Here is a 27,211-nt window from a genome sequence, read left to right on the forward strand (position 1 = left end):
TGGGCAGAAATGACAAATATCACAGCCATAGCTAAACTGAGAAAAGTGGGTTCCACTTGAAAAACTAAAGAAAAACATAACTTACTAATCATAAATGATGATTAATTAATAGCATAAGCCTAGTTCCATATCCCACAATGAGTTAACTCTGAAGGCAAGAAATTCAGAGATCTAAACTATAGATTAAGGGTTTTTTGTGGCATTGATGACACCTAATTAAGATGATAAAAAAGAATGAGTTAATATAATAATTGGCATGCAATGATGGTGAAAGCAATTATGGTAGTTTTTAATGTAAATGGGAGTTTTTTTAGTAGCATTGTTGGTGGCTTGATTCTGACTTTCTTTGATTATTAAACATGGGTGGGTGAGGTATATAGCAGATATATAATTTTCTCAAAAACCATTGATTCCAGAATCTTTTGGCACCATGCGCACATTAGCCTTCACCCCTCTGAATAATTGCACATTCTTCTTCCAGTACAATCTCAACATAATATTACAGTGTTAATTTCAACTTCTGATGGAACTGGGAAGGGGACAATGAGCTTGGTGCATTGTCAATTGTACCCTTTTGAAAAAAGATCATTTTTTTTTTCTCTCTATCTTTCAAATTCTTATTCCCTCTCTCTCTCTCTCTCACACCGTTTCACCAGAACCATTTCTTCTCACATCTTTTTTTTCTGACTCTCTTTATCTTTTCTGGCACTTAAATCCGTATTCTGCAGTGCACAGTTGGAGTACTCCCTCTTTAAACACTGAAGGGTGTGGTCTTTTTCAACTCTTGCAAAAGCAAAACACCAAATACAAGTTGAAAACTAAAAGAAAAATTGTTGGTTAAATTAAAACCCCTGAAATTCAATTATGCTGGTGATAAAAGAATAAACAGTAATAATTGGTATTAAAAAAAATGTTGGTGTTTTTTTTTCTCCTTTAAAAAATTGATTTTTAATCATGGTTTTTGTTTGCTTTTGGTTAAACCTTCCCCACCAGATGATGAGATAATCATGATCCATCCTCAATTAGCTAATGCTGCACACCAAACTGGAGAGAGAGAGAGAGATTGACAGAGAGAGAGAGAGAGAGGGACACTGAGCGTTTTGTTTCTGTAAAACAAAATGGGTTATATCAGCAAAAATTGCAAGAAGATGATGGTCACTGTGTGATGTTGTTCCACTCTTGATGTTTCTTTTGGGTGTTCAGAGGTCAGTGAGGCAGAAACAACCTGTTATAGAAAAAGAACAAATTTTCCCATCTCATTCACAATTCCTCTCAGTGGGTTTGATTTGGTGTGATAATTACCCCATGCTCCTCTTCCACCTCTTCTTATTGTTATCTCTTCAGCTTCAATCTTCACGGATATCCACAAAAAAACAAACTTTTTGGTTGGACCACTCCAGTTCAAGCATAGTGGAGCTCCTTTCCTGAGATATACCAACTGGGTTTTGAGCAACTTTTCTCTTTTGCCTGGTGGAAATAGCTTAAAGTACCAAACTTTATGCGCCCTGAGGGGTGGATTGGTGAGAGAAATTTTGGGGTTTGCTTCAATTCAGCTTTGCAGTTGAAGATTCATGGTGGGGTGCCTGGTGCTTCAGTTTTTTGAATCTTCTGTTCAATCTGGGGCTTGCCTTGAATCCTCAAGACTATTACTTTGGTGAATTTGGCAAGTATGTCTGTGAATCGAAAGCCTCCAGCTTCGAATGGTAGATTACCATCGAATATGAAGTGTTGGAAGGTGAATGAGCCTCTGCATGGGTCTAATTCTCCCAGGACATGTAGGCGAAAACCCTTGCTCCTTTGGTTCTTTGGCTTTGTTGCCATAGGGAGTATTTGGTTTATCTTGAGCTTCAATAGTAGCTATTTGGTGAACAAGGAGAATGAAGCAATTTGTGAAAAAAGAGCAAGAATCTTGCTACACCGTTACAATGTTAGTAGGGAACAGATTTATGCTTTGGCCTCCTTGTTCCCTGGATCAGATCAGGTGAATCACACTCTCCTCCTTTCTTGCAATTTCTAGCTTCATATATTGTGGTCGTGGAGGAAAATTATTTACTTTTGCTCAGAAACTTTAACTATTTGGCTTCTTCTATTACTAACTGCTCTTTCTGTTGAGCGTTATTTTCGTTAAACAAACACCATCTTGTTGGGTTGTATATTTGAGTTGAGTGGAAGGTGTAAAACAATGGAAACCAAGAGATTCTCTTAATGAAAGGGTATCAACTATCCTCTTCTGATTCTTTTCTCCGCAAGGTTTTTCTAGCATCACTTTATGTTGTAGAATCGGTTGATTTCTAAAAGTGACGGGTGCCCTCTTCCTAGATTTTTAAAACAAAACAGTAGTTGTTGCTGATATGAATATGAACAGTAAACAAAGTGATTGTCTTTATCCTCCATCTTACCTGTCTATATTGCAGATTTTGTTCAACTGTATTGATGAAAGAAGACTTCGGATGCTGTTAAGGAGTGGCATGGTCAGCACTCCACAGTTAATGTGTCCAGAGAATGAGGAGTCAAAAAAGGAGCGTATATGTGTAGCAGACACTGTAGAACCTATCGAACAATGTCCAATTCTCAATGATTATGTCCAGGCAAGACTTGAATTATCAGTCTCATTCAAAAATTATGTATCATTGGCCTCGGGCACTGCACTTTCGACTGATTTGGTTAGTTATTTCCTCCGTGGAAAGGTAGAATCTTTATTAAAGATAAAACTTGTATTTGTTTTGCTCAATAGTCCAATAATTTAAATTGTTGGTTCTCCTAAAAATTTGTTAGTATCTAAGAATTATAGTCTAGCTTACAATTCCCTTTCCTCACTGCTCAACCTATCCTAGGGGGGCATAATATGGTGGTAGTTGATTGAATGGAGATAAAAGGGCATAGTGACGAACTTTAGGATTCCTAGCTTTCCTTTTCTGTGAGAATGGTGAGTTTGTGGAAGCTAGGGGAGAAATGCAACTACTAATAATGCATCATCTGATTCTACAGTGGTGCCATTTTGAATGCACTTGAATTGAATGTAATCAATAGAATCCCTTAAATTGCCTTCAGAATCATAACATTCTTTTTAGTTTGGCTATGCCATTAATAAATCTTGTCTTGGTGTGTAAAAGATATGACATTACCAGTGATAGTCTAGCATTTTAAATCATTCAACCTACAACCTAACATTATTATATAGTCATATTGATGGAAAACTAGTGGATTTTGGGTTAGTTGCTGCAAATATTGCCTTTCCCATGTTGTGATTTATACCACAGACTCTGCTTATAAGTTCGTGTTATGACCATTAAAACGTGCACTCCTTGCATGCTTATTTGAAACATGTACTTTCATTAAATAATTAATTTGCTAATTCATTTTGGATTTGCAGAACATTGTGCAACCGTTGGAACGGAGGGTATCTGCAATTTGGGGTCATGTGAGTTCATCTGATTTAACTAAAGGATTCTGGTGGGTCCTTAATGGAATTGTAATGTCCTACTTCTGTTTACTATGGAGGAGTCAAAAGCAGAAGCTAGTTCAGGGGCATCCAGCTGCACAACAAAAGCGGCTGAAGCATTTTGCACAGGGTCCTTCAAGGGGTGCTGGGAGGTGGAGGAAAAAGTTACTAGTTATATTTGTGTCACTTGGAATATTTGGGTCCTTTTGGTTATTTTGGCACCTAAATATGGACATCATGCAGAGAAGAGAAGAAATGCTAACCAATATGTGTGATGAGAGAGCCCGTATGCTGCAAGATCAGTTTAATGTGAGCATGAACCATGTTCATGCTCTGGCTATCCTTGTATCTACATTTCACCATGATAAACATCCTTCTGCAATCGACCAGGTATTGTACTCAATTTTCTTGCTCCATCATCTTATGCAGACTTACTCATGGCATGGTAAATGACTAGTATTTTGCATGTCGTATATATGCTTTTGCTTAGTGTATCTTATGTGAATGTAACTGTCATATTTGTGTGGCTTCATGATATTAAAGAATAAAGTATAAGTTTTTTTGTTTTTTTTCCGCTAAGGAGAGCAAAATATGATTCTAAATCTCATCTGTAAAACTAGGGGAAAGGCACAGTTCCTCACTTTCATGTAGTAACAACTGCATAAATATATAATAAAATAAAATAAAATGAGCAAGAGTAAGGGGAAAAAGTGGGAATGCTGAAAAAATATGATAATATTAAAAAAGATTGGAGTTCAGGTTGAGCTATTGATCTGTAATTTGTCTGACAAATTAAGCTATTGAGAAGTATAGACAATGAAGTTAAGCTGTTGCTTTATGATTATTTTTTTCTCCACAACTAGCCTAAAATAAATTTTTGAGGCTTCTCCACTTTCATTGCGTTATGGTAATGTTGTTGCTAAAACTAAATCACAAAGGAGAATGTCTAGAAGGGTATCAAACAAATTCATTTTGGTACTTTTACTAGCTATACTAAGAGAAAGACAGCATTTTTCATTGTCATTGCTATATATTTTTATTAGCCAAGTCTACTCAACCCCAAAAGCTAGCTTGAGGGAGGGGGAGAGAATTGTCCAAGTCTTGTAACGTTTGGATATGTGTGAATATTGCATGGTGTTGGTTTCCATTTTCAAATCATGTTATATTTATGATCCTTCCTATGTTGTTCTTGTTGTAATGCTATCTTTCCTAATTGAAAACAATAAAAGAAAAGAAAAAAAACTAAGGAAAAATAACACTGGAGCTTCTGTTTTACTGCAGAAAATTTTTGGAGAATATACCGAGAGTACAGCATTTGAAAGACCACTTACTAGTGGTGTTGCTTATGCTTTGAAAGTTCTTCATTCAGATAGGATGCATTTTGAGAAACAGCATGGGTGGACAATTAAGAAAATGGAAACAGAGAATGAGGCATTAGTCCAAGATTGCATTCCCGGAAATTTGGATCCAGCACCCATTCAAGATGAATATGCACCAGTGATATTTGCTCAAGAAACAGTTTCCCATATTGTATCTATTGACATGATGTCAGGGAAGGTGTGTTCGCATAGCTTGCTGTCATCCTAACATGATTTACTTTTATTTAGCAAATTGTGAGGCAATGGCTTAAAATCTACAAATTTTACATTCCCGTCGATGTTCTTCACTGTGTATTCTGCTCAAGCATGAGAAAACTATAGTGTGAAGTCATCAGTTAGAAAGACTTTTGTCCTTGTAATTTCTTCATGGAAGGTAGTAGCATTAGATGCTTAAAGTTTGTATACATGGAATGGAATAATAGAACTGGAGATCACTTAACACTGTATCTTACAAAATTTACTTTGAACAGTCAAAGCTAAATGTGCCATAAACAGAATCAACTTCATACAAACTTTTGAACATCAATAAGATGACTCTGTGAGCACTGTCATCTCCTGTTTTTCATGCTTAATCAGTTTATTCACTCTCATCTCAGTGATAGACTAAGAAGAAATACGACTAGGAGTTATTATCTATAGAATTATTTGTTAAATTTATCTGGCTGTCTAAAAGAAAATATTTTGTTGCATTGTTACCCAGGAGGACCGTGAGAATATTTTGCGAGCAAGGGCATCTGGAAAGGGGGTTCTCACATCCCCTTTTAAACTACTAAAGTCCAATCACCTGGGTGTTGTACTTACATTTGCTGTCTATAACACTAATCTTCCTTTAGATGCTACACCAGAGCAACGTATTGAAGCGACTGTGGGGTAATCTTAAAGGCTACAGCTAACTGTCTATTCGTTAAAATATGCATTTCATGTGTGCTCTGATATACCTCCCCCTAAGAAGAGAATGACAACAGTGTTAATGTGTATATTGGTACCTATTTATATGCAGGTATCTGGGTGCATCTTATGATGTTCCATCATTGGTGGACAAGCTTCTCCATCAACTCGCCAGCAAGCAAACCATTGTTGTAAATGTTTACGACACAACTGATGCATCTGCACCTATCACAATGTATGGTACTGATGTTACTGACACTGGCCTACTACGCATAAGCAGCCTAGATTTTGGGGATCCGCTACGAAAACATGAAATGCACTGCAGGTTTGCTTTCACACTATCATAATTGTGTGATGTCCAATAATTGACATATCATCAATGCATTTCCGTTTCCTTTTCTTTTGCAGGTTCAAGCAGAGGCCTCCATTACCTTGGACAGCAATCAATGCATCAGGGGGGGTGTTTGTTATTACTTTGCTTGTGGGTCATATTTTTTATGCAGCAATAAATAGAATAATAAAAGTTGAGCATGGCTATAGTGAAATGAGTAAGCTAAAAAGTCGTGCTGAGGCTGCAGATGTGGCAAAATCCCAGGTATGGTATATTTATGTGGTTTATACTTTCTGTTACGCAGAATAATTGTTAGCCTGGTGTCAAGAATTTGGAATTCTCACACAATTATGATGCTTATTGCATCATGATTATCATCATTCAACATCAGAATTATTTCTAATAGTTTATATTCTTTTACTTAATTAAAATTAATATTTTGGACTTCACCTCTGAGAATCGCTTTCCCTTTTTGTAGTTTCTTGCTACAGTTTCACATGAGATCAGGACTCCAATGAATGGTGTTTTAGGTAATTGAAAGTATTGATCTTTTAATTGATAATCCCAACCTGTCAATAAGTGGTGACAATTATCAGCCATTTAAAATCATTTTTCAGGTATGCTGCAAATGTTGATGGACACTGAGCTCGATAAAAGACAGATGGATTATGCCCAAACTGCACATGATAGTGGTAAAGATCTCATATCAGTCATAAACGAGGTTCTTGATCAGGCTAAGATTGAGGCTGGAAAGCTTGAGCTTGAAGCTGTAGCTTTTGACCCACGTGCTATTCTGGATGAAGTTTTATCTCCTTTCTCTGAAAAATCTAAAGTAATAGAGGTGAGATTCTATCTTTCAGCTACCTTAATTTTGTACCTCAATTTTACATTAAGTCTCACTTGAACTTTGTTCTCTATACTTTTTTGTGACTCCAGCTGGCTGTTTATGCATCCAATCATGTACCTCAAGTTGTCATTGGTGATCCTAAACGATTCCGGCAAGTAATTACAAATCTTGTCAGCAATTCAGTCAAGGTTTGCTGTATTTCATGCTGTTTTTTTTTCTGTGATTCATTATTCTTCACATATATTGTTATGCTGGAAACATCTCATAATTTTAGGCGCTGCTGCATTTTCTCCCTTTGAAGCATACTAGGCATTGTAACCCACCTTATCAATTAATCCCTCAGCTTTTGATCTTATCCTTTTGAAAGTGTGCGTGCCCTTTTCGGATTGATTTTGAGACATCAAAACAGAGTTAATAAGTAAATTCATCCATAATCCTGGTGATATTGAGCTTTATTCACTATTTCTTTACAGTATCACCTTTTTGTCTTCATTTTTTTTTTAATTTTCACCAGCAAGTGATTCGTGCCAATGATAAGACATTGTAATAACACAAGCAATTTAAAGGATTTATATGTTTCTCTAACTTCATATTAAATTAATGTATCTTATCGCTGAATAAAAGATAATGAATCTTATTGCTTATTTATGTCTTAATAAGTTTACTTGGTGCATTTCAGTTCAATCATGATAAAGGACATGTGTTTGTCTCTGTTCATCTGGCAAATGAAGTGAAGAACCCACTTCATATTATGGATGCAGTGCTGAGCGAAGGCTTCAACATCAATCAGGACGTATCAAACAGAACATATGATACATTAAGCGGGTTTCCTGTATGCAACAAATGGAAAAGTTGGGCAAATTTTGAGAAGTTAAGTAGCACAGATGATCCTGAAATTATTCAATTATTAGTAATAGTTGAGGACACAGGTACAGGAATTCCTACAGATGCACAAAGCCGAATATTCACACCTTTTATGCAGGCTGATAGTTCCCCCTCCCGAACATATGGTGGAACTGGAATTGGGTTGAGCATTAGTAAATGCTTAGTTGACCTCATGGGAGGTGAAATTGGATTTGTAAGTGAGCCTGGAATTGGAAGTACTTTTTCCTTTACTGGAACTTTCAGAAAAGGAGAACGCACGTCTCTAGATGCAATGTGGCAGAATAATAATTTTGGTTCAGAGTTCCAAGGATTGAGAGCATTAGTGGTAGATAGTAGAAAGATCCGAGCTGAGGTCACAAGATATCATCTGCAGAGATTAGGAATGTCTGTGGATATAACTAATAGTCTGAATTCTGCATGCTCTTGTCTATCTAATACTTGCAACATGAGGTAATTTATCATTTTGGCAGTGTAGCTTGTTAGACTTCAGAATACTTCACATGTACTAGTCATTTACAATGGAAAGTGGATTTTAGAATATAAAAAATCAGTATCACCTGCTTTATGGGAAATTGAGTATGAAAAAAAAATAGGTGACATTCACAATAATAGTTTTTTTTCCCAGACTGACCTGATGAACCTCAATGCTTGCTTTCACGTGAAATATGAATGTTGCTTGATCTTGTAAAGGATTAAGGTGCTTGGTGTTATGGGGAAAACTCAGTTTGTGTATTAATTAAATTGGATTTATTGGTTCTTTTGAATCAGTTTGATAAATTCTATCATTAAGATAATATACATTTCCTCAAAATTGGTAATTGCTCGAGTTCAATAGTAGCTAGCATCTTTAAGGTGTAAATGGTCATGAAGTAAACATGAAGATTGTCAATTTCTAGTCCATAAACTTGTACTGGACATTAGGTTTTGATTTACTAAATTACCACTTTTGCTTTTTCTTCAGTACGTCAAACCAGTTGGCCATGATTTTGATAGACAAGGAAGCTTGGGATAAAGAATGTCTTATCTTATGCAAAATCAGGAAGCTTAGACAGAATGGCATCAAAAGGGATCCAATTTTGCCAAAGATTTATCTCCTGGACGCCCACCCTAGCATCGATGAACATGCTGAGCTGAAGTCAGTTGGTATCATAGATGATATACTAACGAAGCCTCTTTGGCTTAGTTCTTTGGTTCAATCTTACAAAGAATCCCTTGGCACTGAAAAAAATGAAGTAAATAGGAAGAAAGTATCCAAACTTGGAAGTTTATTAATGAACAAACAAATTTTGGTGGTTGATGATAATGCAGTGAACAGAAGAGTTGCAAAAGGTTTTCTACAGAAATACGAGGCAAAAGTTACTTCTGTGGAGAGTGGCATGGCTGCTCTGGAGGTGCTTAAACTGCCACATAATTTTGATGCTTGTTTTATGGATCTCCAAATGCCAGAAATGAATGGGTAATTTATCTTCTTATTCCTATTTTTTAAGTTTTCTGAATTTTTATTGCAAATTAAGACACTGTTGTCACCTATAGGAATAGAAATAAGGAGCAATGACTGGTCTAGTAAGTAGATAATAATCAGTAGAACTGGTGCCAAAAGTCAGGCCCCTATGCTTATTTTCTTTTGCTAAAGAACTTACTACCTATAATATTTTAACCGCAACTGATTTTTTCTGGGGGTCTACTACTCAATCTATTATAATTTAGAGTTTAGGGTTTAAGGTTTCTGTGTCTATATAAATAGATATTAAGATTATTTCCATGCCTTGTAATTAATTTCATTAGAATATATAAAATATGTTATCACATTTTAGGTTATCCTCTGGGATTAGTTTCACAGTTTTGCCAGAGGCTCGGTTACTGTATTTAAGGGAGTTGATAAATCCTGCAATGTGCATGCTGTTATTATGTTATCCTTAGGGGTGACATATGACCAGTTAACTTATTTTAGAAATCTCAGACTCTGAATGCTTTTCTAGACATGATCTCACACACCTGGATCCATGACTGAGATCTAATTTAAAAGTATTTTTCTTTATTTGAAATGGTACAGTTTTGAAGCAACAAGGGAAATCCGCCGACTGGAGAGCGAGGTAAATGAGAAAATTGCGTGTGGGCAAGCATCTGCAGAGATGTATGGTAACATCTCTTATTGGCACATTCCAGTACTAGCAATGACAGCAGATGCAACTCAGAGTTCAAGTGAAGAATGCAGAAATTGCGGAATGGATGACTACGTGACGAAGCCATTTGAAGAAGAGCAGCTCTATACGGCAATGGCACGGTTCTTCTTGCCAGATTCATAGTGTGGAAGTGCCTAGGTTAAAATGACTGATTAGTAGTCCATATACCCTGCTGACAAGTGTTGACCGATCTCCAGCATGATGTGTACTATGAATTCAAGCAACGTAGGTCAAGTGATGTGTACTATGAATTCAAGCAACGTAGGTCAAGTGATGTGTACTATGAATTCAAGCAATGTAGGTCAAGTGTCAGTTTCTCCATTAAAAGAGCTAGTGGGTGGATTAATTTTGACTAGTTATGCCAGATATTGTAATGGTTGGACATACCCCAGATGATGTGTTCCTGATTAAGACTGCTTGCCAGCATCAAAGCTATCAATTCTGCATCATGGATCTCAGCTGTGGTCTTGTTTTGTGATAGTAAGTACCATGTTCATCATCCCTGGATTTTTATACTATAAGTGCCTTTCATTCACTTAGTAATGATGCATGTGCTACAATTATAAATTTCCAGTGAAGTTCAATAATCATGAGCCATGGTGAGGAGTTTACTTGTAAGACTATTCACCCATTAATAATTTCTGTTCCTTTTTTCATATTTTTCCAGGATGCTGATTTCGAGTTCAAGATGTTATCACTTATTGCAGGACAGGAGATCAACAGAAGGCATAATTGCATTGGTGTACATAACCAGTTTTTGGTTCCTGCTTCCCATCTCTGATTATTCTTTGTAAATATTTATCTAGAGCAATTAGATTAAGATAAAATGTTACAGTGACAGCATCATTGATTCAATTTTTGTGGCCAAGATGGAAAAGGGTGAAAGATCTTTGAACCCTCTGAATTTTGTAAGTAACTTGTAAAGCAAAGTTATCATTACATGACCCTGGTAGAATGGCATATGTAACAATATTTCGTGACTTGTGAAATTTCAACTTGTCACTGAGTTGTAACTGTTTCTCTCCACACAAATATTCTCAAGGCTAAAACATGTCCAATTCATTAAAGTTGAATATTGAGCTACAAGTAAGCCTCAGGTTTGACAGATGAGACAGCAGAACATGAGGACCACTAACGAACTAAGACTTTTTTCCCACTGAAAAGGGCAAAAGATAAAAAAGGGGTTAAAGCTGAGGAGTGTGTGGAAAGTAAGGAAGAGAGAAGGAAGTGAGATAAACAATCATTTTGTCATTGAGAAGGAAAAAAGGTAAATGGTTGTTGAGTTGGAAGAACTTCTGACCACAGGGAAAGTTAAGAATATAAGTCTTTTCTGTGCGTTTTTCTTTCTGTGAGTGCTGAGCACGTGACAAAGCATCACATAACCGCAAAAATTGGAAGTGGCATAAGAAATAACAAATAATCTTGTCATGTTACAGCTCAGTTCTTTCTGTCAAAGGGTAATCATATTCTGAAGGGAGAGGCCACTTTCAATGTGACCACCATGCATGATCCACTTGCAAGGGAATAATAACATAAAATTCCTTCTTAGCCGTTAGAAAGAGACCATAACTTCCTTGCTTATTCTTTGGCTATCTGTGTACTATATAAGCAGCCACATTGCTTATGTCTTTGGTATTTATTCTATACACTCTTTAGTCTCTATCAATCACCAAAGTCTCTCTTATCTTTTCTCCAAAATGGCAACATTCATGTTGAAGTTGATGCTTCCTCTACTTTTCCTTTACATGATTCCTCCAAAAACAGGTAACATTAAAATGTTCCTTGTAACTTTTTATTCCTTCTCTTTATTGTTGCATTGTGTTCATCTCAAAAAGTGCAATGCATCCATGCAGCATATGCAGAGTTTGAGCAATGGTGTGTTGCTGATGAGCAGGCCACTGAGAATGAATTGCAGGCAGCCTTGGACTGGGCATGTGGAAAAGGAGGTGCAGATTGTGGAAAAATTCAAGTGAACCAACCTTGCTATTTTCCAAACACATTAAAAGACCATGCTTCTTATGCCTTCAACAGCTACTATCAGAAGTTCAAGCACAGTGGAGGCTCTTGCAACTTCAGAGGTGCTGCCATGACAACAGAAGTGGATCCTAGTAAGTTCAAACTGATTCATGAATCACTCTCTGATTTCCTATTTTGGTTTAACTAGGACACATGCATGTTCACATGGCAACAGGTGCAGTTTTAATGAACCTGATGCTTGAAGGTTAATCTGTTAAGTATAGATTTTGAGGCTCGTACACTCCTCTTAAATGATATGTCTGTGTCGGACACACGTATCGAACAACGATACTTGTATGACATTCGTAAGACACATTGGTGAAGTGTCAAATTAAAAAAAGACAATTCTAGCACGGTAAAAAGGAGAAATACATTAATTTTCTAAAAACTCAATTTATTGTATAAATTTTTATTATGATTATAAAAATAAGGAACAAATTCTTTTGAACTAGTCATGAAAAACATCTTTTTTATTCCAAAAAAATATCTGAAACATACTTGTGTACATAAATATTTATTGTCAATTTATAATTATATAATATATAGATCCGTGTTCCGTGTCCTACATTTTAGAAATTATACGTATCTCCGTATCCGTGTCTGTGCTACATAGGTTATGCCTGATGCTCTAGTTTTAAACTGTTCTAAGTCTGCAACATTGAACAAAGTGTATGTTTGTATGAATAATGGTGATTTATAACCTTTTTATGCTTAATGTTTGCTCACAGGTCATGATTCTTGTCACTATGACTTCATTCTACGATAGCAACTGTGAATGAAGACTTAAAACTACTGCAGCAAAAACCAGAGCTCGAACTTTTTTCTGTGGTCCCAAACTCCAATTAAGCACTTTTTTTGGGGCCTTTTTTATACTATTGATAAAGCTGAAATTTTACTTTGCACTTTATCTCAGTAGAAGGCTGAAACGGCATAAAATCTTTGTTTTTCCTATATTAATGTATGTGTAGTGCCGTTTAACTTCAAGTTTTTTTTAACAATGTGAAACAGTACTAATTGTTCTGGACTGGACCTGAGGCCCAATTAAATTAATTTGGCCCAACAGTCAAACCTCTAGACAAGGCAATTTCTTTTAGGACCATGTACTTTCTTCCTGCACCTCCATAGTTGGGAGAAAAGTCTAAATTATCCATGATTCTGGATAGCACAATTTGTAGATCTGTCAGTGAAGTTGTGTAATCTAGAGACCATGAAATATTCAGATTCTATATTATACAATCTAAAATGTATTTTTAAATTTGTAATTCGAAATATGTTTTTGAATTTTGCAATTTGAAAATATAAAACATGACTTACTTGGGATTAATATTCAACAAAATAATCATATAACAGTTGGAAATATGTTTTAGAAATATTTATGTTTATGAATTTAAAATCCACATATTATGTATTTGTTTCAATGTATGTTTAGTGTGTGAAACCTTTTTTTATCACTCATTTTTTATTTTGAAATATTTATTTCACAATGTAAAAATTATATTTTGAAAAATAACCCAAAAGAATCTGATAGATATTGAAAGAAATATCTCAAATTTAGCTCTCTTTTTTTCCCCATAAATTTTACTTTTTTAAGAATAATACAAGTAAAAGGGTAAATGGGCCTCCGTACGAAGAAGTACGGCCCATCAATAGGTAAATGGGCCATACAGTAACTGGTCTCAACGAAAGTGAATTAGTTTAAGCTCAATTTATTTGGTCAATTTAATTATATCAGTTGAAACATTTGGTCAATTTTTTTTAGTATATTCAATATTATTTTTTAACACTAATATTTAAAATTGGTGCTATGAAAATAAATTAGAAGAGTTTTATTGAAAAATACTTATTATATTAGAAGAGTGGAAATAATTTAACATTTCAATTAATAAAGTATTTTAAAAGCTGATAACAATAAAACTATTAAAAAGAAGGCTCCCTAGAAAAACTAAACATTCTATATACTTGTCATTCTATACTTGTCTGACTTTAAGTCTGAGACATCTTAGGGTTAATTACTGTATCGAAGATATTGTCTGTTTTAGAGATTGGTGTTTTGTCACGGTTTTATCTTTAATAGACATCTTGGTGAATTGAAGGAGGAAGAAGTATATAAACTGCTTTTGACATCAACTCTTTAACCTCCTTAACGAAGTAAAACTATATTGAGCGTACCAGAACAATACTAAACTAGTTCTTGCCTAAATATTATTTCTCTTTCTCTCAGAATCATCATTGGCATTTAAAAAATATGAAAATATTAAAAAATATATTTTTAAGTTTAACTAAATTTTATAAAACCTACATAAAAAAAAATATATAGCATTTATATTCCTGTGTAATATTTTTGCTCTTATATCTATGGACTTTGAATGGTTTCTCCAATACTTAAGGAACCAAATTGAGAAGCCCTACAAAAGAGTCAACCAGAATAATTTGAGGGGTGAAGCATTCTACTGTCTCTATTTTGAATTTGGAATTAGAATAACAGAGTGGTTCCTCCAAAGTCAAAGTCATTGCTGAATTCTGCAATTTGAATAAATCAAATAAATCAGACATTCTGATTAAGACATCATATAAAACAAAAAATGTACATTAATTGAGGAGTAATCCTAGTCCAAGAATCTCACCTAAACCCTAATACTAATCATGTCACAAGTTAAATACACCATTCTTGTAAAATTATAATTTTTACTTGTTTAACATAATCTTACAAATCCTAAATAATTATTTCTCTTTGGTGAAACTTTTTATTAGAAAATTGAGTATGAAGAAATATGAGGTTAACCTAAAACTGGCTTGCTTTACCAGCTAAAACATGGTACTATGTTTGACAATTTCAAGTCCAAAATTTGAACTTGAAATTCCCAGATGTTAAAAACTTTGAAGGAAATAAACAGACCATGGCACACAATGTTTCTTGGTCTAATGTGTTGAAATGCCCTCATCAAATACCTGACTTCTGACTTCATATTTGAAGAATTCTAAATTGCAATTGGCAAATACCTAAATTCTAGAAAATAACCTACAATTAAGTACTAAATGCTTAATCCCTCAGAAATTGGATTAAACGTGTCATTTACTTTTTGGACAATACTATGCTTTTCATAGGAGATGGTGTCTTTATTCTTTTATTTTACAAGAGAACAAGTATAATAATAAAAAAAAAATTAAAAATGTCTTTTTTTACTCTTATACGAAATTAATTTTCGTTCCTAATTTAGATTTTTTTTTGGTATTTAGAGAAAATAAATTATTAAAATAAATTTTTGTTAGTTTTTTTAAGTGACAAAATCGATTTTTAATTAGATTAAAATGTTAAAATATTTCACGTTAATTCATAACTGATATAAATATTATAATATTATACTATATGTCAAGCTAAAATTTGATTTGTTACGTAAAAAAACACTTGATAAAAATTTATTCCAATCGTTTTCTTGTTACATATACTCAAAAGGTTTAAAGTTTGAATTAAAAAAATAATAATTTCATTTTATATGATAAAAAAAAATCATATTTAACTTAAAAAAAGAGACAAAAGTGTTATTTGATATATGTATATATATTTGTTAATTGGAAATGATGAAAAGTGTTAATTATTAGGAGTGATGAAAAGGGTAAACCCTAAATGAGAGATGGAAGAAGAATCCATGGGAAGTCATGGACCACACACTTCCCAATTGGAATTTGGCGCGTGATGAAGAAACAAGAATGCATTTTGCAGCCTAAAATATGGAGTGTGTGAAGAATTTGTTCGAAAGTAGAGAATGGCACATGTGGGGAGAGGGCCCCATGTGTTTGCTAAAATGCCTGGCAGAACATGTTGTTGAACAATACCCTTTCAAATTTTACAAAACCTGCAACTTTGGTATCTGATAGAATAAGAATAGGACAAATTGTGCAGATAAAAAGGAGAGAAGATTAAGGTAATGTATCTCCCAAAAGCCCTTACATGGGCGGTGCCATGACAGAGAAACTGAATGCAAAAGTCAAGATCTCTCATTATGGCTCTCAGCTTTGAAACACACTCCTCAAACTTGGTAACGTTTTCAGAGATAATTGGACCGAGTTTAAGCCTTGTCCCATGTACCAGCTACTCTCACTCTGTTCATCAAACATTGCTCACTCAAGTTAGGTTCAGCTTCATCTAGGTATTAGAAATGGGGGACAAATGTTTACCACCAAGCCCTACATTTGCATCCTAAAGTACTACAATCCACAGCCTTTTGTTCATTCATCAACATTTTTCAATGATAACCTCATGTCACCCGGAGGACTGTTATTGGACCATCCATAATATACAGACTCACGCACGAGTTAATAATCTCGGTGTGAGGGGTGTGTGTGTTGAAGATCTCGTATCGATTAGAGATAAGGACATTTCATACTATATAAATGGATGCAAACCTTACTTTATAAACCGGTTTTATAAGGTTGAGTTATAGTCTTAAAGTTCACTTCTCAATATAGTATAAGAGTCATTTAGAACCTACACTAGCGAGAGTTTGTTGGGCCTGGTGGACCACTCATAATATACAGTCTCACGCACAAAAGCCATTTAGAGCTAGTCTTACGCACGAAAACCATTTATAGTCTATACTAGTGAGAGTTTGTTAGACCTATCGAATCACTCATAAAATATAGTCCCACGTACGAGAGTCATTTAGAGCTTATACTAGCGAGAGTTTGTTGAACCTATCAGACCACCCATAATATATAGTCTGATGCAAAAGTTGGAGGAATGTGTTAAAAATCACACCTAACAACATTTTATTATACATCTCTTAATAATGTCTTCAGTTCCTCTTCATTTTCATAAGCTTTTGAGTTTGGTAATCATTAATGTTTCAGCTTCTGAGTTTTTACTGCTACTATTATTTTTCTTTTCTTTTACGGATTTTTCTAATTTTTCTGTTCTAATTGTAATCACACCAACTATATTATAAATGATGTTGAATCAATAAATAGATTTCAATGCATTAATTAGAAGATAAGGCTTTATCTTTTAGTTAAAGATATTTTAAATTATAAAAAGAATAATTGGAGTATATGAAGTTTATTATAAAGGGATATGTCTCCCTCCCACATATATGGATGAATTGAAGTCAATTATTGAAAACTATTTCTAATATGTCACGTGGCTAATAGAATAATTAATTCATTAGGTCTAATTGTCCTTTAACTTTAGTATTATACTATAACACTAAAAAGGACACTATAACATGTAAATGTTTCTAGTACCATTCTTTAATTAAAATTAAAATTAAAATTTTACTTTAAAAATTTACATATTTTTTTTAAGCAAATTGCTAAAGTAAAACTATAGTTTTAATTATAAATGAACAAATATGTAGGTTTTGTCTTACATATATTGTCAATGGAAGCTTGAATACTCTCATTTGGTATTGTAAATATGAATATTCAACAATATATGGACACAAAAGTACTTTTTCTTTTTCTCCTGTATTACCAAAAGCCTTGATTTGTTAAATATGAATTCCATTTTGATAAATAAATATGTTAATTAAATAGGTAAAAATGTATGCAAGTTTATTCTACACAAGGCAAGTAAGACAATTTAAATTTAAATTTTTATTTTCTTATTTCAATAAAGTATTTTGGTTACCATCAAATACAAAAGAAATAATTTAAATATTGAATAATTTCTAATAATTCTAAATACAAATATTGATGATTTTTTAGTTGGTATTGATTAATGTTATTTTTAGTCATAAACAATATTTTCGTACAAGAAATCATGACACCCCTTTCAATCAAATAATTTAATACAATAGATCTATGGATTTTTTTCTCATATATGTTGCTAATCTTGTCATTTCAACTCATTTAAATTCCTAGATAATGTGGTATTATTAGTGTTTGGTCCAAAATTATTAAAAAAAAGTGAAGAACAATGGTATGCTGTAGTTTGGATGAGTAATTGATTTGTTAAATTTAACATTTCAAAAGTTGTGTTGGATATAATTCTAAATTCCAAAAACCTGTCCCTTATTATTATTTGAACTCTTCAACAGTTAAAAATGCACTGAACCTTGGTGAAATGAGTAGAAGATGAAACATGGCATTATTAGACAACTTTAATCTTTGGATTAGAATTGTACTACTTTATGATTAAAGTACATTACATGGATTAAAAGGATAGTTGAACTGTTTTACTTTTTTTATCTTTTTAACCAATGTTGTAAGCAACAAAATTAAGTCACTGTTAACAAGATGAAAAAGTTAAAATTATGATAGTATTTAAAACCTTCATCCTTTTTGAACTCAGAGTTCCACCACCACATGAATGAAACAGATTATTATGTGTTCTAAATTTAGAATGAATGGTAAGAAAATTAGAGATGAAGATGATATGTATGAATTTTGTTAAATAATTTTGTTTGCTTTATTTTTGTATGTATTACTAAACCCTTATTTTAGGAAGAAAGATGTTGTGTGTTTTGCAGATTGATTGTAGGCAGTCCGAGTATCTGGATGGAGTAAAGAGATTCATTGCAATAGGAGCATCAGCTCCTTACATTAGATTAATATGACTCTTTGGAGGTGTATTTGTATCATACAAATATTATATTTTTTTTGTTTGTGTTCGTGATTTGTTAAGGTATTGTGTTTTTTCTATAAGGGATTAAAAAAGAAAAGATCTTTTATGGTTGGAGGCTATAGTTTGGTGAACTACTTTATGTATTTTGAAGTTTGATGTGATGACATACCCTCGTTGCTGTCAAGGACGAACCTCTTTAGTTGTTTTTTGGAGATAAGAATTTGTTGGTAATTTCTCTTGAAAGTTTGGGATGAACTGCAGAGTGAGGTTCTACATTATTTTTATATATAATTCTGTATAAAGATTAAGTTACTCATTAAATCATTCATATTTTTTTTTCTGATAAACAAAACTTTGAGATGAAGGCCAACAAATCTTAAACAACTTCCCAACTTAAGAAAGTTGATTGATGGCCTAAAGCCAAGGCGTAAAGCAAAGAACATCCAAAACTCCATCCTAACATCACAAGGCCATTCCAACAATTCAGCATGAATTATGTGCTGCCATTTTCTCTTACTCTTTCAATAATGACAAAATTTTCAAATCTCAAAAGTTTAATTGAGAAGCGTGTGAGTTCTTATATACTCTGTGACACGTGTTCAATCAATAGAAAAAACTTGTATTGCAACATCTTTTATTCAAATTTGGATCTTTAAAGATTGAACTCTGTTGATATGCAAATCCTTTGGCCAATTCAATCAGTGACATGATATGAAGATCTAAACATGATTAGAGTGGATGATAGCAAAATGGCTTATGTCCCTTTCACTTCATCTGGGGTCAATTTTGTTGTCCAACAAATGCAAACCATAAAAGCAAATACAAACATCACTTTCCAATGTATCTGAAGTATTGTCAACTTAAAATTTCGTCATAATTTTGTTTTTAAAAAACATTAGAAAGGAGAAATATGTATTTTTAAATTGACATTAATGTTAACTTCTAAGTGACGTGAAACTATATTGGATATACGAAACAATTTATTTTAATAAACAGTTATTTCTCTTTTCAATTATAATCGGATACAGAGTTATCAATTCACTGATAAAAAAATATATTTGTTGTTGGCTTGACCCAGAAGCTAAATTAAGTAGATGCTCCACAATATGCCAAATAAACAACATTTTGCTCTCTTAGAAGATCTTGCACACAATCGGTGGTGCACACCAGAATAAACACAAAACTCCAAATTTGAGCAATTGGCAAATAAAAGGCAGTAAATAAGGGTGTGGGCCATTCTGCACACTCACTTTGGAGTGGACAAAGTATTACCAAGATTCCCTTCTTTTTTTCTTCCTTTTCTCTGTTTAGTTCTTTCCTACATTTGATTCCCTTAGCATATTTAAAGGAGAAAACCACTTCCCAAATCACATCAACACTCTCTTTCATGTTTTCGTTTTGCAAGAACAATCTCATACTTGGTTTCTCCAAAAACCCTTTCTGATTTTATTCATTTACTGTTTCCAGAGAAACAATTTTGCTCTCTTGGAGAAAGATCAGAACAAATTTTCTTTCTTTGGATGTAGATACAAAATGGACACTTGCAGAAACAACAAATAGATAAAAGAAAAATAAAGCTCTTGGAGAAAGATCAGAACAAATTTTCTTTCTTTGGGTGTAGATACAAAATGTACACTTGCAGAAACAACAAACAGTTGCAACAAACAGATAAAAGAAAAATAAAGCAAAAGAGAACAATGACACCGAGAATTTTTTTAACGTGATCCTCAACTTAAGAAGTAAAATTCACGGAACCTAGTCCAGATAATGTCTCCAATATGAAAGTAGGATTACAACCAGAAAAGTGAGGATAACACTTAATCTCAGATAATTAGAATGAAATACAAAATCTCTCTAATATCTTAGTAAGATTTCTGATCTCACACTACGATGAATATCTACACCAAAAAGACAGAATTAGTTCTGATTTTCCAACTTGCATTTCCTGCCGTTGATTTTTCAGCATTTCATCGAGAACATGATCCAACAGTATCACAACAGCACGCGTATAAAGTAACATATATATATATATGTATTATGTATGGTGGACCTTAATAAATAATAGCTCTTTGCTTTGTCTTTTAGCTTTATTTTTCTTCTAAATTAGTCAGTTTATTTGAAATTTGGCATTCGAAACAACGTGGATTCAAAGTCAGTTATACGCAGCTTGTTTATTAACAATCTTCCAAAAAGTTACCTAAGTCCTATTATATTAATTCTATTGGGTACATCACTTCAAAGATAAAAAAATATAAAAAAGGCTTCATGTTGCATTAAAAAAATGTATTCAACAAGAAAATAATTGAAAGCTAATTAATGATAATCAGCCATTATTTAAATTCACTTTATCTATCTTAATGCAGTTATCTTCCAATCCTTTTTTGTGTTTAATAAGTTGAAGACGCAATTATGAAGATATGGTCCAAGAATGCGCACACTTAAATAATTTGAGTTAGTAACTTTCCATGGACTACATCATTATAACTTCAAATTGGATTGGGATAAGAGGTAGTGATTATTTTAAAGCTTTTCAGATTCTAATAGATGTTTTCTAGATAAGTTCAATGGATTGTGAGAGAGAATAAGTGCAACAAGCAAAATAGATATATATTATAAATAAATGTAAGGGTTTAAAAAAAATATAAATGTTAAATTAGATAGAAAGGGATCAAGTGCATGTTAGCTGAAGTGTAAGGCACTACTTCTTACATCATTGATTCCATTGCTTTTAATTTAATATAAGTTTCTCTTCTCTCTCTCTCTCTTCAATGTTTTTCAATCTCAACCATTATTCACTCATATCTCTACTCTTGTAATTAGTATAAGAGGTATGATATCTTCATAATCCAACACTTAATTGTTTTCTAGTATCATTCTTAAAATTAGAAGAAGAAATATAATGTTAGTGAAATGTGAACTTATGAAAAAAATTTAAAATATTGTTGTTGATTGCACTTATCAAGTTACAGTGAGATCGTGGACTGTGGACGAAACGATCTTAACAAAATCTCATTTACTTTTCATAAAGAGGGGATATAATTAATTACGAGGATGAGCCGAAGATGTGAGATTGTAGTTAATTTGAGAATATAATTCAAATTAGAAAGTATAAGGAGGAAGACGAGAGAGAAACACTACTGTGTATAAGACAAAGAAGATGATCTGATCAAGATAGAACAACAACTCGACTGAAAATCATTGTTTCTGACTAAACTAAATATTTTAGTTGAGAGACCTCCTTCTTAACTAGAAGAATAACATTTGATAAAATACGAAAACCATCTTATGAATTTGCTCACATACTTATTTTTTAATTTTATTTCTTTGACATAAGCTAAGATAAAGGAAAGAAATAATAGAAGCACCTGGAATAAAAAAGTGAATCTAATAAAATGAAATTAATATGTACACAAGATCCAACCTAGATTGGGCAGGAGGATGAGCATGCTTTTAAAGATTTCAATTGCAGACATGCACTTTGTGTAACTCAGGTTCTGATTATTGACATCCAAAGTGAAAAAGTGTCTAAAGTGATAAAGTAAGAGTGTATTTACTCAGTTTTGATTAGAAATACATGGTATTTCAACTTTTATCAAGAGTAGATAAACCTTTGCTTTCTCACCATATGTACTTTTTCACTTGAGTGAAGTTAAATTCATGATTTGTACACTGTTTGTTGTGTGTGGAAGGTAAGCAAAAAACACAAAACAAAAAGTAAGAAGAGACATTTAATCTACAGCCAAGTGGGGTTACTGTGTTACACTGTTTTTTCCCATAACTAAAGGTTCTATACTCTTTGGTTCTTTCTTACTTCAATGTGTGTGTTTGCATATCACATAGAACAAGTCAAAATCATTTTACTTCTAAAGTTTAAAAAAAAGTAAGTTGGTTCATTTTATTTATTGCTTTTGATCTGCTAATATCCTGCAAAGAACTATGCTACTGTAGTCCCCTGCATTCCATTTGCAGACTTTTGTTAAATCTGTCTTTGGAATTGAATATGTGATATTAAGCAAACCAATTTCATGTCAAACTTTTTCTCTGCTTTTGTTCTTTGATTTTCAAAACAACTCAGTGAAACAGTATTTCAGCTAAACAATTAGTCTTGAAATTTCCCAAATCAAAAGATTGGATTTTGCTGGTAATTTCTATATAATGCAAGTAGATGCATCTTTTTCCACACAAAGGGCTAATGCAGCTGTGTAGCAAATTGTATATGAAGCAGTTCATGCTCCAATTTTTAAAAACTTGAACAGAAACTCTCATAAATAACACTAACAATACAAGTTTTTGTAACTAAAATAATAGTGATTTACAATTGAAGGATGAGTTGAGCATGTCATTTTTCTGATGTCATTGCCCATACATGTCGTGCAAGAGATATAGGTCCAGCTAAACCACCCTGGATGGATACACATCTAAACCTAGTCATTATCATAATTACATATATTATTTGCCTACAATACTGAACATTAATCTATATAATAATCCTTATTATTTGAGGTTGTTACTTTAAATAACTATTAATTTTGTTGGGGAGGTTTTCTTGTATCAGTAGTTGACAAATTAAATTAAAGTTCACTGACACTGTTTAAGTATTCAATACCCTATTATTCAGCAATGATTTTCACTATATGAAATCAGAGAAATTTATGAATATCTTGTCAATCATCTGTCTAAGTAGTGAGAAGGACTTAAAATGTATTGGTTTCCACTAAATGATTAACACTTTATTACTAGGAGCAACATGCTAATAGATTTGTTATGGCATTCTTGAATAGAGTTAAATGACAAAATTACTGACACAAACAACTGGTATTTGCAGATACAGTTGTGCTTCTGTGTGTGTATGTCCTTTTAGTCACCAAATTGACATCAAAGTTGGTAGGTCATTAATGAAAACCATATAGGAGGTGGTGTGGTCAAGAAATTATGTACAAGATATGGTTTTGATGGTGCTACAATCCAGTTAAATACTCAGAGATAATGATAATTTGATACTAGTTTCATTTATATTTTTATGGTACTACTATCCAAATAAATATTCAGATTTTACTATTATAGTATCAGAGAAACTATACCAGTATTTGTTTCTTTTTACATTTAGTATAATGTTTTTCTTTTGAAAAAGAATGATATTAATGATCTAAGAAAAAAGGAATTGGTAAGTAGATGGATTGAAAAGGAAAGTGAAGTGAAGCAGCTAATGCTAGCTCACCCAAAGAAGGCCACGTGTGATGTGAGACACAATTGTAAGAGTGGCATTGATGGCTGTATTTGACCAAGCAAACTGATAACAAGGGGGTGTTCTTGTCATTTCAATAAAAAAGAGTCGTCACTGCGCATCATATCAATGGTTTCTGAGTGGTTTCTATAATAATGGAAGAGCGATTTATCCTTCATTATTTTATAAACCTCTGCATTAGTTTTTTCTTCATTGGAATAGCCTTGTCTTCTGCACTCCCTCATGCTGTGAGATTCTAGTCCACTGTGCTTTTCCAACCCTGAAGTTTTCTCATCAAATCTTGGTAAGGAACTGCTATAATGTTAAAAAACTTCTCAAACTGAAGCCATTGGCTTCATAGTTTCCTTGAAAATTTGCTTCTGTTTGTATCTTCTCTGATTTTACAAGGGCTTGTGAAGTGAGGTATATTAAGCTCATACTTCTGGCAGTGGACTTTTTGAGTTCCAGTGTTTTAGCATTTCTGTTTTGATGTCATGATGTGAATGGTTTTTGCAGAAATGTATCTCTCTCTTTCTCTATTCTTTAATTGATTCTTAACCAATTCATGCAATGGGATGTGAACTTTAATTTCCAGTTCTAATCATGAGTTGATGTGCATTTTGTTGTTAATCTATGTGCTTATGACATAAATTATGATTTATGTGTGATTAACCTTGTCATGTATAGGTGAATATTGGCCAAAGAATATCTGTGTAATTTCATTAAACTACAAAAAGAAAATACTTCACGTTTGCTGTTTCTGCTTTTGTGTTTTGTACATCTGTTCTGACGAAATTCAAAGGTTTTTTCTTTCAGCTCAGCCAAATCCGAAGCACCCAAATGAATTAAACAAGCAGAATTGGAAATTTTCTTCTCAGCGTTTCATAAACATTATATTTTTCATTAGATTTGGCTGAGGATTTTCCCTTAAATTCTGCAGTTGTTTTGAAAACTAATGGAACAATATGTGGCGCCATGTACATTTTGCGCGTCTTGTTATGGAAATCTGATGTTCATGTTTAGATAATTCCCTTTCCCTTTCCGAATAATCATTCCCTTCTCTTTGTTTAATTCTAGAAATTTCAAAAGTATTTTTCTTTCTTTTTGGCAGAGAAAAATTAGCAATCTTCAGAATTGGTCAATTATGATGTTTCTTGGAAACTCTACTGATTGATCCCAGTTAGTTCTTCATTCTTTTGTGATAAATTGTTTGACTTGGTATGAGAGTCAAGTTGATAATACACGGTAGAAGAAGAAGTAGATTGATGTTAACAGTGCGCTGACTCCAAACGCCTAATTTCTTTAAGACATGAAAAAGTTGTCCTTAAATTCTGTTGCTTTTTCTCTGTTCTATTCATTGTATGCAAGTTGCAAGTTGCAATGAATATGATAAAACTGATGCTGTGATTTTTCCACGCAGACAGAAGATCATGTTAAATCTGCAGCTTATCTCCACTCAGAAGAGAGAACCTGACCAATTCAGGACCATATCTGTTATGTTGCCATGACGATCAATTAACAGATATCTCTAGGCCACTATTGTTAATTGTTCTGCTTCAAGATACAAGAAAGAGATCACTTGAACTACCACAACACAATTATAATGCAGGCATCAGAGCAACATAGAAGTTCAAGCATGTACTATCAACCATTACAACAAATTGAAGCCTACTGTTTGCCACGGTATCGGAGTCTAAATCAACAGCTATACTACCATGATGGAGGCCATGGAACTCAGTTTTCAACTCCAAGTTCTTCTGAACTTTACTGTACATTGGAGTCATCTTCTGTAGCTGGTAGTTTCACCCTTTACAACTCCCCTTCAACTGTTAACTTCTCACCGAATGGTAGCCCCATATCTCAGCAAGACTCTCACTCATATCCACCTGACCAGTATCATTCCCCTGAGAATACCTACGGCTCTCCAATGAGTGGCTCCTGCATAACCGATGATTTAAGCAACTTCAAACACAAACTGAGAGAGTTGGAAAGTATAATGCTTGGCCCTGACTCTGATAATCTTGATAGTTATGACAGTGCCATAAGCAATGGAAACAACTTTGCTTCACCTGAGATGGACAGTTGGAGACAAACAATGGTGGCAATTTCTAGCAAAAACCTGAAGCATATCCTTGTTGCATGTGCCAAAGCCATTGCAGACAATGATTTACTCATGGCACAGTGGCTGATGGATGAATTAAGGCAGATGGTGTCAGTTTCTGGCGACCCAATTCAACGATTGGGAGCATACATGCTGGAAGGACTAGTTGCACGATTGGCTGCTTCAGGGAGTTCAATATACAAAGCTTTAAGATGCAAAGAACCAGAAAGTGCTGAGCTTCTCTCCTACATGCACATACTATATGAGGTTTGCCCCTACTTCAAATTTGGATACATGTCTGCAAATGGAGCCATTGCAGAAGCTATGAAAGATGAAGACAGGGTGCACATAGTTGATTTCCAAATTGGTCAAGGAAGCCAGTGGATCACTTTAATTCAGGCTTTTGCAGCTAGACCTGGAGGGCCACCCCACATTCGGATTACAGGTATTGATGACTCACAATCAGCTTATGCCCGGGGTGGTGGACTGCACATAGTGGGAAGGAGGTTATCAAAGCTTGCTGAGCATTTTAAGGTGCCGTTTGAATTTCATTCTGCAGCTATCTCTGGTTGTGATGTTCAAGTACATAACCTTGGAGTTCGACCGGGGGAAGCTCTGGCTGTGAATTTTGCCTTCATGCTACATCACATGCCAGATGAAAGTGTGAGTACTCAGAATCACAGGGACAGGCTGTTGAGGTTGGTTAGGAGCCTATCTCCAAAGGTGGTGACACTTGTAGAGCAGGAATCTAACACAAACACTGCTGCATTCTTTCCACGTTTCCTTGAAACTCTGGACTATTACACAGCAATGTTTGAGTCAATAGATGTGACTCTTCCCAGAGATCATAAAGAGAGAATCAATGTGGAGCAGCATTGTTTGGCAAGAGATTTGGTTAACATCATAGCTTGTGAAGGGGTTGAGAGGGTGGAACGGCATGAGGTGCTTGGGAAGTGGAGGTCAAGATTTGCAATGGCCGGTTTCACTCCTTACCCTTTGAGTTCACTGGTGAATGGTACCATTAAGAAATTGCTTGAGAACTACAGTAATAGATATAGACTTGAAGAGAGAGATGGAGCTCTTTATCTGGGTTGGATGAATAGAGATTTGGTTGCTTCTTGCGCATGGAAATGAGACCTGGGTAATATGTGACTCCTGCTAGTTTGAGGGGGTACAAAGAAGAACCTATCCCTCTTCATTTTCTGTTCCATTACTGTAAAAGTTAATGAGAAAGTTCTGACATTTCTTTGTTTCAAGCATTTCAATAGAATTTGTAGGTACAAATTTTCTTTTTCAGCAATATTAATCTGTCATTTCAAACTCTTTTCTGGCCCCTGAATTCTCAGCACCCCAATG

General features: G+C 33.9%; 3 protein-coding genes across 5 annotated transcripts; all 3 read left to right on the forward strand.

The window, feature by feature from the left end:
- The first annotated feature begins 536 nt into the window (after window positions 1-536).
- Window positions 537-10,968, forward strand: HK2 (histidine kinase 2). 3 transcript variants are annotated; one of them, XM_068629754.1, is made up of 14 exons: window positions 537-1,981; window positions 2,415-2,687; window positions 3,374-3,832; window positions 4,724-4,999; window positions 5,522-5,691; window positions 5,822-6,034; window positions 6,118-6,304; window positions 6,519-6,570; window positions 6,658-6,881; window positions 6,977-7,075; window positions 7,567-8,222; window positions 8,734-9,228; window positions 9,826-10,435; window positions 10,623-10,968. In XM_068629754.1, exons 1-13 carry the CDS (start codon window positions 1,670-1,672, stop codon window positions 10,076-10,078), a joined length of 3,669 nt encoding a protein of 1,222 aa, XP_068485855.1. In that variant the 5' UTR covers window positions 537-1,669; the 3' UTR covers window positions 10,079-10,435; window positions 10,623-10,968. The 3 variants fall into 3 exon arrangements, with proteins under 3 accessions (XP_068485855.1, XP_068485857.1, XP_068485856.1); XM_068629756.1 differs by having other exon boundaries at window positions 641-1,981; window positions 2,415-2,588; XM_068629755.1 differs by having other exon boundaries at window positions 642-1,981; window positions 2,415-2,663.
- Window positions 10,969-11,032: 64 nt separating this feature from the next.
- LOC137824224 (Carbohydrate-binding X8 domain superfamily protein) lies at window positions 11,033-13,229 on the forward strand. Its single transcript, XM_068629757.2, has 3 exons — window positions 11,033-11,719; window positions 11,809-12,063; window positions 12,700-13,229. Exons 1-3 carry the CDS (start codon window positions 11,653-11,655, stop codon window positions 12,735-12,737), a joined length of 360 nt encoding a protein of 119 aa, XP_068485858.1. The 5' UTR covers window positions 11,033-11,652; the 3' UTR covers window positions 12,738-13,229.
- A 10,462-nt stretch (window positions 13,230-23,691) lies between these two features.
- PAT1 (GRAS family transcription factor) lies at window positions 23,692-27,111 on the forward strand. Its single transcript, XM_068629759.1, has 2 exons — window positions 23,692-24,058; window positions 25,175-27,111. Exon 2 carries the CDS (start codon window positions 25,358-25,360, stop codon window positions 26,987-26,989), a length of 1,632 nt encoding a protein of 543 aa, XP_068485860.1. The 5' UTR covers window positions 23,692-24,058; window positions 25,175-25,357; the 3' UTR covers window positions 26,990-27,111.
- The last annotated feature ends 100 nt before the right edge of the window (window positions 27,112-27,211 follow it).

The sequence above is a fragment of the Phaseolus vulgaris genome, chromosome 8, assembly GCF_051622355.1.
Source record: "Phaseolus vulgaris cultivar YP4 chromosome 8, ASM5162235v1, whole genome shotgun sequence".
Taxonomy (NCBI): domain Eukaryota; kingdom Viridiplantae; phylum Streptophyta; class Magnoliopsida; order Fabales; family Fabaceae; genus Phaseolus; species Phaseolus vulgaris.

What these genes read in the sequence shown, in the direction of transcription:
- PAT1 (XM_068629759.1), top strand. Translation starts at nt 25,358, where the DNA reads ATGCAGGCATCAGAGCAACATAGAAGTTCAAGCATGTACTATCAACCA.
- HK2 (XM_068629754.1), top strand. Translation starts at nt 1,670, where the DNA reads ATGTCTGTGAATCGAAAGCCTCCAGCTTCGAATGGTAGATTACCATCG. An exon ending in TTGTCAGCAATTCAGTCAAG is followed by an intron (nt 7,076 to 7,566) that starts GTTTGCTGTATT and finishes GGTGCATTTCAG; the next exon opens with TTCAATCATGATAAAGGACA. An exon ending in TCTAATACTTGCAACATGAG is followed by an intron (nt 8,223 to 8,733) that starts GTAATTTATCAT and finishes CTTTTTCTTCAG; the next exon opens with TACGTCAAACCAGTTGGCCA.
- LOC137824224 (XM_068629757.2), top strand. Translation starts at nt 11,653, where the DNA reads ATGGCAACATTCATGTTGAAGTTGATGCTTCCTCTACTTTTCCTTTAC. An exon ending in CATGATTCCTCCAAAAACAG is followed by an intron (nt 11,720 to 11,808) that starts GTAACATTAAAA and finishes GCATCCATGCAG; the next exon opens with CATATGCAGAGTTTGAGCAA. An exon ending in GACAACAGAAGTGGATCCTA is followed by an intron (nt 12,064 to 12,699) that starts GTAAGTTCAAAC and finishes GTTTGCTCACAG; the next exon opens with GTCATGATTCTTGTCACTAT.